General features: G+C 43.2%; 1 protein-coding gene across 1 annotated transcript in view; it reads left to right on the forward strand.

Annotated features, from left to right (window-relative positions):
- Stk39 (serine/threonine kinase 39) overlaps positions 1 to 12,994 on the forward strand; it is a 266,502-nt gene that overhangs the window by 106,058 nt on the left and 147,450 nt on the right. The window contains exons 9-10 of the mRNA XM_028762995.1: positions 4,322 to 4,370; positions 4,475 to 4,540. Coding sequence (XP_028618828.1) covers positions 4,322 to 4,370; positions 4,475 to 4,540 — 115 coding nt within the window. The remainder of the gene's footprint in view (positions 1 to 4,321; positions 4,371 to 4,474; positions 4,541 to 12,994) is intronic.

Raw genomic sequence — 12,994 nt, forward strand, 5'->3', positions numbered from 1 at the left:
GAGTAACCAGTGACAGACATGGTGGCAGGGATTATCAGGACGTAGATCCTCCTGTGCTAGCTTGCTGGGCTCTGCACTGTCTTTCTGATACAGAGTTGAGGTGTAGGAGCCCCGTGTCCCATGGAGGTTTGTGTTTTTCATTAGCTCGGGCCGAGTTGCCAGTGTCTGCATGGCAGAATATCTGGTTATTTCCTAATACAATGAGCCTTGATCTTAGAGCTTAACATATTCCTAAATGATGGACACCTGTAGAAAGAGTGAACAATTACTTTGAGCACTCGAAGGGGGGGGGTGTTCAGTGTTTCATTGATAGATCTGTCAGAAGTGAGATAGACTGGAATATTACTTTGCCTAGGGAGGGCTGTGCAAAGCAGTTCTGTCCGAGGCCAGTAAGCCGTTAGGACTTATTAACACACGTTTTTAGAAGTGTTCAGACTGTATAATACTCCATCCTGAGTCCTTTGAGATTCATTTTAGTCTCAGTGGATTTTGGCCCATCCATATGAATCAGAGGACTCTGTTGAGGGCTTTTCTTTTGAGAGTGTGGTACTTGGAGAGTACTGCATTGTTTGTACGGATTTCTGACTCAGTCATTCAGAGACCAGACTATTTCAGGGGCTGGTAGCATTTTTAGCATTTCTTATAAGACAGTGTTTACACCTAAACACTGTTACATTAGCTATACATTGCTACGTGGTGGGTAGCAGCCACAAGAGAGGTGGCCATGAAGATCCCTTGCTCCAGTAGAACTCAGTGAGAAGGCTGGCAGGGTTGATGGCCGCACAGTACGCCTTTCGTGGTTGTTTCTGTGAACTTATGTTTAGCCGGGCGGCAGGCACCTCTGCCTGCCTCTCACTAGCCTCTCCCTCATTTCTCCTGCTTTCCCTTTCCCCTACTTTCCCATGGAGGTAGCTTGCCAGTTGTGTGATTTTACTCTAAAGCTATGAACTCTTTGAGCTGACTAAAGTACAAACCAGTGATCTGCTGTTGAATTGTTCTCTGTATTGGACTAGAGTGGAGAGAGAGAGAGAGAGACAGAGAGAGAAAGAGGATGATGGCTTTCTAAGCCACCCTCCCTTTACTTATGATGTCATTGTGATGAAGGATAAGGGTGGAGTAGAGGGGGCAGAAAAAGATTTTTCTCTGCAGTATGCTTTTCCCCTTTTATTTTTGGTTGCCATAGAAATGACCTTTCTCCAGAAAGGAGAGTATTTTCCCAGTCCTATTTCTCAAGGTCAATCCAGCATTCCACAGGCTTCTCTCTACCTTGGTTTAACATTTGACCTTTGGCATGTACAAGGAGAATGAGTGGTTACTGGGGAAGGGGTAAATCATTTTGAGTCCTCAACTGGGCTCCTCCACTGTCCCCATTCTTGGTTTTGCTAGCGCGAGCCTCATTTTTAGTGCCTCTCTCCCCACCCCCACCCCACCCCCAGCTTTTCTTCACTGTGTTGAGCAGATGCTTAGACTCCAGTGCTGGCTAAACTTAGCTGCAGGAGTTACAGTCCTGGACTCAAATGTCTACCAGCATCGCCTTCACTTCACGCTGGGGTGTGAAATTGAGCTACAGTAGTTTGCTGTTCTGTGCTGGGCACTGGGAATATAAAAATGAATTCTCCAGGCTCTTTTGCCTTGGAAGGGCTTGTGACATGATGGAGTGGAGCTGTCGGACAGGGATCATAGACTGGGATGACTGGAGAAGGGGAGTGGGAAAAGCCCAGTTCCTGAGCCAGCAAGCAGCAGTTCCCAGCAGTTTCCTGCTCAGGGAAGGTGGGTGAGAGTGCTCAAAGATGCTGACATCTGAATGTTTCTTGACTTATGAGCAAGGTGTATTAGTTGGCTACGTGAAATGTTTTGAGTCAAGAAAAGCCCAGCATGCTTTGTCAGGATGTAGGGACAGGTAAGAACCCTAACACAACTGAAGGCAAAATTGCGTGAGGTTGACAGAGGTAGCCTCAGAGGCTTTGGGATCGTTGAGTGTGATTTGGTTTCTTCCAGGAGAACACGTCTCTGAGAGTAGGCAGCACAGGCTGATGAGCAAGACAAAAATAGTGCAGCAAAATAGTAATCGGTGCATCATGTAAAACGGCTAAGTCCTTCCTCATCTCCAGGTTCTTTGCTTTTTAAACAAGATGTAGACTCATGCATTTAATGAGTTTGCCAAGGGATATGGCCCTCCTGTTGTTTAGGCCTTTATTTAATCAAAGCAGGTATCAATTAGCAACTCCTTTAGTGGATGCGTGACTTGGGCTTCTTTGACCAGGAGTTATAACTAGCATTCTTGAAATTTAAAGGAAAAAGCGGTAACAATAAAAATCTGCCTTGCACAGAAATACAAATTTTGACTGTCAGACTAAGGCAGACAATGTCACATCTTAGCAGGAGCTGCCTATCATTTTAGGCACAAGGGCACTTACCCTTGTACCCTCACCCCAGTATAATTCTCCTTGTACTTTAGATAGCCTGTGAAAATATTAATGTCCTATGATACTTTCTTCTCCCATCCAGTTTGCCATTATGAAAATTTTAAAACACACAGAAAATGTGGAAAATAGCTCAGTGTTTACTTCAGTCTCCTCTGTGCACAGTTTATTTACTGAATTATTTGAAAGTAAGGGACCACGCTTCACTGCGTGTTTCTTCCAAACAAGGTCACATGCCTACATAATCATGATGTTTTCCCCACACTTAAGAAAATGAGCAGTATTGTTTTGTTTTTTTTTTTTTTTACAGGCTTCTATGTAGTCAACTTAGAGATTTCTAAATGTCCTTTGTAATTTTTGCTGCTTCCTTTCCAAACCCAGTGTTTAATCAAGGGTAATGAGCTGTGTTGAGTTTTATATTTTATGTCTGTTTTGATCTAGAATGCTTCCTTTACCTCTTCCCCCTTTTCCTCTTGGAAGATGAATTCATCATCTTGAAGATTATCCTACAATCTACTCTTCACTCCGTTCCTCCTACTTCATCCCCCTTTCTCCCCCGCCCCCTTTTCTTAATGGAGGACATAGCCTGCTGGATGTTAGGCAAGTTCTCCGTCGACCAACGTGTCCTGCCTTATCTGGATGCGCATCATTAGGGCAGCTTTCCCCCCTCTTTGTACAGATACAAATAGAGAAAGCTGATGTGAAATGGATTCCTAATTAAGGAAGTATTGGCAAAGGAAGCTATTCTGTGTGGACCTTTGTCAGTTGAACATAGAAGGAATGCTAAAAGTAGGAAATCAATGTCCTGCTACCTCCTGTGAAATTTAAGGCAAAGATGGTAAACCACAGGGGAAGGTTTTTAGCAACAAGATATCCATACAGCACGCTAAGACGCCACTCAGCAGGACACTAGCTAATTGCTGTGGATAAACCAGACCTTCCAGTGCTGAGCTTTGGAGGCTGGGGGCCAAGCAGTTAAACTTAGCATCACTATTAGTGGACTAACCCAATGGTGCGCCTCTGTGATGCTGCTGTGACAAAGCCATGACTGTCTGTGAAAGCACAGCTTGGGGAGGATAGATCCAAACTGTGCTTTGAATTTCAGAGGCTTCTGAATTTTGGAGTGTTTACAAACACTCAAGCAGTTATGCACCTCCTGTCCAAACTCTGCAATCGGAAAGGTTTCTAGATGTGTAATTTTATGGGCAGCCTTGTCACCATTCATATGCATGATGAAAAGTCTTTGAGCCTTCTGGACCTGACTTTAAGTTTATGGGACATAGAGAAGCAGGTCACATGATACCATAAGGAAGTAGACATATCCAGAAATGCTTTTAAGTGAATTTGCATTTTATTGATCATCATGCCATTTTAAATTTCCTTGAAAAATAAAAAGTGGTCCATACACAGTTGAAACAGTCATTTCAATACTATACAGACTGAGGTGGCACACAGGATCTGCCTACCGGTGAGCCCTTCTCCGTAGATGCTGCTCCTGGGTAGTGACAGAACAAAGTCCACTCTGTCAATCCTTTGACAAGGTCATATTGCAGTTGGTAAGGCTTCTTAATAACATAGGAATTTAGCTCCCAGCAGTTTCTCTGCCAACTTTCAGAAACGCCAAAGTTGACGTACTGAAGTATAAGGACGGAGGCTGGAAAATTGATTGTGCCCAAACCTTAACTCACAAGAGTTTATATGTTTGGCAGTAGAGGAATTTGGAAAGAACTAGAAAACCGACATTGCTTTGTTCAGTGCCAGCTTGTGACTAGCTTGGTTGATTTTGCTTGCCCTAAGATCAGTCATCCAGAAATGCTCTAAGGTTACACTGTAGCATCAAGGCAGTATATTTATTATGTGGCGATTGTTTCAACTCTAATTTATTATTGATCTTTCAGGCCCACAGCAGCAGAACTTTTAAAATGCAAATTCTTCCAGAAAGCCAAGGTAACATGCTTGAAACCCTCAAATCAAATCTGCTATTTTGATATGGCTGAGAATTTGCATGCATCTGATTCGATGCTAAACTGATGGGGTCATTTGTTTTGCAGAACAGAGAGTACCTGATCGAGAAGCTGCTGACAAGAACACCAGACATAGCCCAAAGAGCCAAGAAGGTAAGCGCCACCTGCCCCCATCACCCTGAAGGGTCCTCTTCCCAGCTAGAAATGAAAACACTAAAGCAACAGGAAGAAGTTTTCAAGGTTCCTGCATACTCTGGCTCATAGTGCAGAGATTACCTGATTCCCATGACTGATAATGGGTTTTTCTTCTGGTTCTCTCAGGGAACTGTTCAATGCTGGCCACGGAGACAGCATGAAGCTTGCATGGTTTCAGTTTTGCATACAGCAGCTCTTTTTTTAGAGGCTCTGGATGCTGACAAGGTTTAAATTATGAATTGAGATAGCTATATTTCTTTCCTGTAGGTTTTTAAAAAAGAAGTGAAGTTGTCAGTCTTAAAACCTAGTTGGAATGATGAAATGAAAACATGTTTCATATGCGTGATGTACAGAATAGTCACCAGTGTTTGTTTATGTGTGTACATGTGCTTGTGGAGGCCGGGGACCAATGGCAAGTGTCTTTCCTCAATTTCTCTTCACTTGGTTTCTGAGACACTATTTTTCACTGAACCTGAAGCTCACTGACTTGTCTAGACTGGGTGGCCAGCTCCAGGTGAGCTAGCTCCAGGGATGGAATTGTCAGTATTCTTTACCTCACTGCAAACCAACATTAGAGTTACATTTGTACCCTACTGTGTCTGGATTTTTTTTTTTTTTGGTCAGTGCTAACTGCATTGACTCAGATCCCCAATTTTTATTGACCGAGCCATTTTCCAACCCCACACTTGATTGTAAAGGTTGGTTGAATATCTGTGGGATAGAATTCATTTCTCATAAAAGACTCGTAATCCTTTTGTAGTCTACTTTATGTTCACCAAGTTTAGAGTATCTACAGGTTTTCAGGTTTTCTAGTCTCAAAATAGCATGTAATTATATACGTATTTACCTATTACGGATTGTTATGGATTTCATTATAATATGGATGAAATCCAATGAACTGTAGCCATCAGTTTGGTTACTTGGTTTTAAATTTAATATCAAATATTAGTAATTAAATTATGTACCCTGGGGGCTGGACAGATGGCAGAGATGGAGGTCTTCTAATAGCTGACAGAGAGAGAGAGGAGCCTGAGTCTATTCCTTGGGTGGTATTGGACTCTAGCCCGGGGTCCTTTGATCACATGTCCAAAATGTCATCCCGAGGTGAAAAAAGCTGCCAGGCCTCTGCCAGCTTCTATAGCCGATATCTGCCAGGACCGATAGTGCTTGTTGGCTCTGTGCTTTGTGTTTCTGTCCTTGCTGCACGTCTCACCTCTTCCCCCAGTCTCTGTACACTAGAGTTATGTGGCACCTCCTTCCTACCGAGCCTGCGCCATCTCAAGAGTGTCTCGTAGCTCTCCGACAACACCACAGCCCTTCTACCTTCCTTTCTTTTGCCCTAATTGCCACCCTTCCTTTCTTGTTTTGCCATGTAGCCCAGGCTAGCCTCAATTTCATGACAACCCCTTCCCCCCCACACACACCCCTCGCCTCGCCACAAGTGCTTGGACTCCAGGCACGCAGCAGTGGTTACTGTACACGGCTCCTCCTCTGTTTTGAAAGTTTGTATGAAATGATTATTTTATGTGTATTGATGTCTTGCCTCCACGTGTGTTTGTGCACTGTGTGTGCATGCCTGGTGCCCGTGGAGGCCAGAAGAGGATAGATGATGTCCTGAAACTGAAGTTACAGATGACAGTGAACCAACATGCGGGTGCTCGGAATGGAACCTGGGTCCTCTGGAAGAGTAGCCAGTGCTCTTAACTACTCAGCCACTTCTCTGGTCTAGCTTCCTCTGTTTTTTTTTCCCTTAAAAAGTTATTTGTTCTACTTCTTGAGATTAAAATATACTCCTTCTCTGTCCTTGCCTCCCTCTTAACCCTCCATATATCCTTCCTTGTTTTCTTGCAATTTCATGGCTTTTTTTTTCATTAGTTTTTGATATATACATATATATACATGTATATATACATTCCTAAATATAATCTGTTCAGTCTATGTGGTGTTAATTGTATGTATATGTTTTCAAGACTGACCGTTTGGTATTATCGGATTACCAATTGGTGTGTTTTTCCTTGAGGAAGACTGTTTCTCCCACTGGCAGCTTTCCTCAGTTGCCTGCAGTTCTCTGTTGGGTTGAGGCCTTGTGGCCCTTAACATGTCTATTGCTGTTGTCCTTGTTCAGCTCCTGTCTCGGCAGTCAGGTTGGTGACTTTATGGGTGTAGCCTCTGACATTCCCAGGGACACGGTCTCACAGCGAACTCCCCGATCACTGGCTCTCACAGTCTCCACCCCTTCTTCCTCGATGTTTCCTGAGTCTTCAGTGAGGGAGTGTTTTGTAGATGTGTCCACTGGGACTGGGCTTCACAGCTCTGCCTTTGGTCCAGTGTGGTTTTCCGTAGTGATGTCTGTTGCAAGAACTTTCCTTGATGGGGGTGGAGACTACACCTGCTGTGAGCGTAAGGACAGATGTTTAGAGTCTGACGCCTGTGTTTTTGACTAGACATTTGTGGTGGATTTCTAGCTTTCTTTCAATCTCTTCTTCTAATCTCTTCTTCTCTGTTTCTTAGAACCTGCTTTAAGATTAACTATTTGACCATTCTCAGGAGTGCCTTTCGAAATTAAGCAAAAACAAACATGATGATCGATAAATGAAATACAGAAACAAAAAGAGCTCTTTCTGCTTAATAAAGGCCAAGATTCTTAATATTGAATTTCTAACCTTACAGTCTGACCTCCAGCAAAATGAACCCTGCTTGGCTCCCTAACATGGTGCAGACTTTCCCTGTGGATCTTCATCAATCTGAAAAAATGAAGAATCTGTTCAGACTATGACTTTATTTTCTTCCCTTACAAATACTTTATTGCATCTGACTGTGCTGTATATCCCAGATCCCAGTTTGCATTGACCTTGGGACAGTCAGGAGACTTGGAGAGATGTGAAGTTCCAGTCATGTCTTACCACATGTCTTAGGTCTGTCAGTTATTGTTATTATTTATTGGATTTTATTCTATTTTGCTTTCTGCTTTTCTGCCTCTGCTTCCCAAGCATCAGGACTCCTGGTGTGGACCACTCTGCACTTAGATGCTGACTTTTTAATTTCAGGCATTAGTGTGCCATCTATCTTTCCCACAAAAAGTAGCCTTCCATCTCAGAATTCTGAAGAGTAAAAGAGATTATTAATAATTTTTTAAGCATCGTGTAGGAAAGGCCTCGGTATTTTGCATCCTAAAGACGACTGCTCTCCAGTCACATATGCATTTTCAAGTATACTTTGGCTGCTGTCTGTACCACACGTCTCATGCAGAGATTTGCTGACAGGTGCACGGCTGAGACCCCACCACAGGGTCGCATTTGCTCTCCATAGCATGTGGCTGGAAACATTAATTCTTCTACTGCCCTTGCGTGTCAGGCTCCCAGCATTCATGTTACTTCATGTTACAGAAGAGCAGCCTCCCTGCCTCTCCTCCTATCAGACTGTTGGTGAGCAAACACAATGATGTTCACCACTGGAAAGCTCTCTTGCTGCTGAGGCCACTGCAAATGTTATTTGAATTACCAAGTGTAGTGAAAACCTTTCCTGTAGGATATCTCCAAATTTCCTGGGTTTGCACAGCACTTAGGTAAATTTTCCTTAAAGTCGGTGAAGTGGCATTTAGCATTTTTAATTCTTAGACTTCCTTACACAGAGGTGGATCTCCTCAGCTTCTTGCTGTCTTGTTTCCTGTGGTGTTTCCTCAATTTTACTCATGTTTCAGTGGTGTGGACTTGTTTTTCAGACATCACTCCTTGATGCTAGGTTCTTGACCTCCTTGATCATCTTCTTCTTCCTCTTCCCCTTCCCCTTCCCCCCCCTCCTCCTCTTCCTCTTCCTCCTCTTCCTCCTCCTCCTCTTCCTCCTCCTCCTCCTCTTCCTCGCCCTCCCCCCCTCCTCCTTTTTTTCCATGCACTCCAGTGTGTTCTTGTTTTCTAAATAAAACGATGACCCATTTATAGCTAGTAATCAAATAACAAGTTTGTTGCAAAAGCATTATGGACATTTTGCAACTCTGTTGATTTTAAATTTGTCATAAACAGTATTTAATACATTTCCTTCATGGGAACTCTTAATTTCACCCTCTCTCTCTCCCTCTCTCTCTCTCTCTCTCTCTCTCTTTATATATATATATATATTATATATATATATTATATATATATATATAATATATATATTTTATTCATATTCTATATATATTCATATTTAAAAGATACACAGGCACATATGTAATTGTTCTCCAAAAATCCCTTGTAGCCATCGCTACACACACACACACACACACACACACACACCCCACACACACATAAGCACCCAAACATGCACACACACATTCACACATTTTCCCTTATAAAACAGTTTTTACCATTTTGTCTTCTTTAGGGACTATCCTACTATTTAGGAATCATCTTGATTTCCTTTGGCCCTGATTTTTTGTCTTTGACATGGAAATTCGGTGTGATCCCTGGTACATAATGAAAAGTAGTAAGGTACTTGATGCTCCTGGACCCTGAGCTACTTCCGTATTCTGAGCTAACAATGATCTCCAAGAGCTGAATTGAAATGCAGCTAAGAAAGTTCATTTCTGCTTCACTTTTGTCCTTGTTCATGAGCAGGAAGGTTTCATGTCATCTCATGTACTTTCTGAAACCCACACAGGGCAAAGCAGGAGGCCAGGGATCTTAGCCACACAGATGACTAAATGTCACTGGTCAGCTGGAGATCTTAACTGAGAAGAGCTGTGTCTAGATGTACCATTCACAGTTCTTCTTACTGTGGTTGCTGAGTTCTGGTGGGAAGCGGAATGCTAGAAGGACTGTGTTAGCGTTTTACTAACCTCACAGATTGAGAGTTAGAAATGGCTAGTAGTTAGCCAGTCAATATCAGGAGAAAGAGAGCTGGGCATGGATGGTGGTGTGCCTTTTAATCCTAGCACTTGGGAGGCCAAAACAGAGGTAGGCAGACCTATGAATTTGAGACCAGCCTGCTCTGCATGTTGAGTTCAAGGCCAGCCAGGTGGCTCTGTCTCCAAAACAAAACTCAGCACTGCCAAGGTGGGCACAAACATTACAAATTTCTTTTCTCGATCTGTAAGATTGTTTCTGTATTTTAAAGACCTAAAACTATTGACCTTATTTGATTCCTTATTTGATTCTAGAGTGTGTTTAGGAATCAGTAGGTAGGAGTAATTACAGTTTGGGGCTGAAGAGATGGCTCAGTGGTTAAGAGCACTGACTGCTCTTCCAGAGGTCCTGAGTTCAATTCCCAACAACCACATGGTGGCTCACAACCATCTGTAATGGGATCTGATGCCCTCTTCTGGTGTGTCTGAAGAGAGCAATGGTGTACTCATACACATTAAATAAATAAATCTTTTTTTTTTAAAGTACAGTTCACAGTTTTTAATTCTGTGGTGCCTTATGTATTTTTTTCACTTTCTGCTTTGAAATAATTTCAAACTTGCAAGAAACTTAGAAGAAGACCACACAACTTTCTGCAAATATTTTCTTTTTCCCTCTTTCCCCTGAGCAGTTTGAACACTTAGCACACAAGGGCACAAAGGGTCCTTTGCCCACAGCTGCACATTTGTGTGTCCCCAAAACCAGAACAGTGTCCCACGCTACAACAGAACAGTGACCGAAAGCGTGAAGTCAGCACTGCTCTCTATGTTGTATTCTGTACTTCTCCACTGTTAATCAAACTTGTTGATTTTCCTGTGTTGTCAGTTTCCCTGCAGGATCTAATTGGAAATTCTTTTAGCTTCTTGGTTTCCTTTAATATGGAGCAGTACTCTTCTGTACTGGCTATACTTTTGAAGAATCCAGGTCAGTTATTCCGTAGAACGTCCTTCCATAAAGGCTTAGCTGATATTTCTGCATGAGTGGACTGACAGGCGTCTCAGAAGTGAGGCTGTATTCTGGGTCTATTTTACGAAGAGGCACACCCGCTTGCCTCATTCCCGTCCTGCAGAGGTTTAATGGTGACTACCTGCTTTAGGTGGCGCCTGTCGGCTTCTTCATAAAATTGCAAGCACTGTTCCCTTATGGAAGGAGCATACTTATCCCCCAGGTCATGCCATCTTTTTTCCCAAGGCCACATTTATGTTTTGCATCATTATGGCTGTACATTCATAGAATGTCGGGGTAGGAATTCCTTGAGATGCGTAGTATACAGGGTACATTTGCATCAGACTTAGGCAGCAAGTGAAGCTGGTGTTGTCCTCCCTCCATCTGTGCTGGACATAGCTGTGGCCAGAGTGAGCAGCCTGACCTCTTTGCATCAGCATCACTGACTCCGTGCCGCCTGGGGCTGAGCCAGTGCCAGCACAAGGGTGCCTGGCCTCATGCTTAACGGAGATGCTTAAGCAGATGCTGAGTCCACAACGATGCCATGGCTGTTACATGAATAACGGGGTCACTCATGGCTATGGATGACTGAGTGTTCTACAGGCACATAGGCACACAGCTTGGGCGGGTGATAGAGATGGCTTGTCTTCCCTGGATGGAATGGAGGAAGAGCTCCTGGAGAAGCTCACAGAGGAGGAAGGAAGTCTCAGCCTTTAGTCTTTGGAACTGTGATTTCACTGCTGTTGCCTGGTCAGCAGTCTTCATATTTTCTTTTCTGCCCTATAAGAGCCAGAACTAACCTCTGTCACCATGAAATGTGCACTAGGGAAGAGCACGGGAGTGGGGAGCTTCAGTGTGCACTGCGGTGCTCCTCAGGAGCCTCCACATCACGGTTTGTCGTCTGTTTCCTTCTTTGTTTCAAACAGTTGTGCACAAAGGAAGGGAGGGCAGGTGCTTGCAGATGGTAGCATGAAAGGGACCTCCCCCGCGCCCCCCCAAAGTGTAAGGTGAGTTAGGCATAGGCTCCATCCTCATTCCCCAGTCTATGCTGCTTCTGCTACCTTCTGAGGAGAGAAAAGGGACTGGAAAGCAGCTGGATGGGGTAAGTAAGGGGCAGGGATGCTGCTCATGGGCATAGCTAGTTGCCTGCTTTCAACGCAGGTAGGGTGGTCTCCATGCCGTGTGTGGCCACTGAGGATGTGGTGGGGAGGCAGGTCCTGTGTCATGGTGGGAAGCTAGAGACGTGGTAGATCTCTGGTGGGTTTGGGCGAATCTCAGGTGGTAGAAGGGCTTGAAAAATCTGAAAGGGGAGACGTGGCTCGTGAGAATTTGGTAGCACCACTAGTTAATAAATCACTTTTTGTTAAATGAGTGATTAAATAATGAGTTTAGCTTCTCATTCATAAATAATAGAGGCAGTATCCTCCTGTGTTTGTGTATATAAAATTGGGCAGTGTATAGCATAGCAGTTGGGACACAATTTTCAATAAATGGCTGTTGTCATGTAGTGTGTTTTATTATTTTATAATCACATATGTTGCTTTTATCATCACTACTTTGCTCTTTGTTTCTGTTTTACGGGTGCTGTCCTGGGTGAGGGGTGCCATAACTACTTTTAAAGACCGTAACTACTTTTAAATATCTGTGAAAAAGTAAAAACCGAGTGTATATAAGAATGCTAAGCCAGTATTAAGTATTACCAGATTTTGAAATGGAAAAGAACCATTAATATTTGCCCCAGTTTTCAGACTTTAAGTTGAGAGCCTGGAACTCCGGTCCTTGACTGCAGCCAGGATCATGACAAGGTGACTCCGAAGCCAACTTCTCAGCCTTCTACCATTGAGGGTTTTTAGTTGAAAAAAGCAGGAAACTACTTTTAATCTTCTGCAAAGTTGCTTTTCTCCCTTCTGAAATCTCAGTTCACTAAGATGTTGAAACCAGAAGAAATAGGTGATTTTAGCTTTGTTCCATGTCTTCCCAGTAGAGGGCAGCAGTTAGTTTTAGAGAACCCCAAGGGAAGTTTGAAAACATCAGCCTTGGCGCAGAAGCTGACTGAGGTAGTCCGGTTAGTCAGTTGGCTGCTCTTTTATCAGGCGGGGTAATTGAAGGGAATGGTCTAAGTACTTTTCACTCTTATTTTGAATTAAGTTTTTTAAGTCCGTGTTACATTTTCTTTTAACAAACCAAAGAAAGCTAATTTATGTAATTCATGTCAAAACCAAAAGTCTTAATTTTGAGAGATAGATTGGAATGCTTCCAGTATTTCATGATTAAATTAATACAGTTTCGTTATATCAGGCTCTTTTCAGAAAGTTCCTTGGTTTCTAAGACTCCTTAGTGCTGGGTGAACAGAGGCAGGAGGGACTTTGGGTATGGTGACTCTGAAGGAGGAGGAGAAGCAAGCTAAACTCGATTCCAGCTGTCACATACGATTAACATCATGACGGGAAGCAACTTAGGAAGAAAGGGTTAATTTCAGCTTAGACTTTCAGGTAACAATCTATCTCTGAGGGAAGTCAGGTCAGGAACAGAAGCAGAAACCATAAAGAAATTGCTGACTGATTTTCTCTGACTCGTATTCAGCTAGCTT

The sequence above is a fragment of the Grammomys surdaster genome, unplaced genomic scaffold (genome assembly GCF_004785775.1).
Source record: "Grammomys surdaster isolate TR1022 unplaced genomic scaffold, NIH_TR_1.0 136, whole genome shotgun sequence".
Classification (NCBI taxonomy): domain Eukaryota; kingdom Metazoa; phylum Chordata; class Mammalia; order Rodentia; family Muridae; genus Grammomys; species Grammomys surdaster.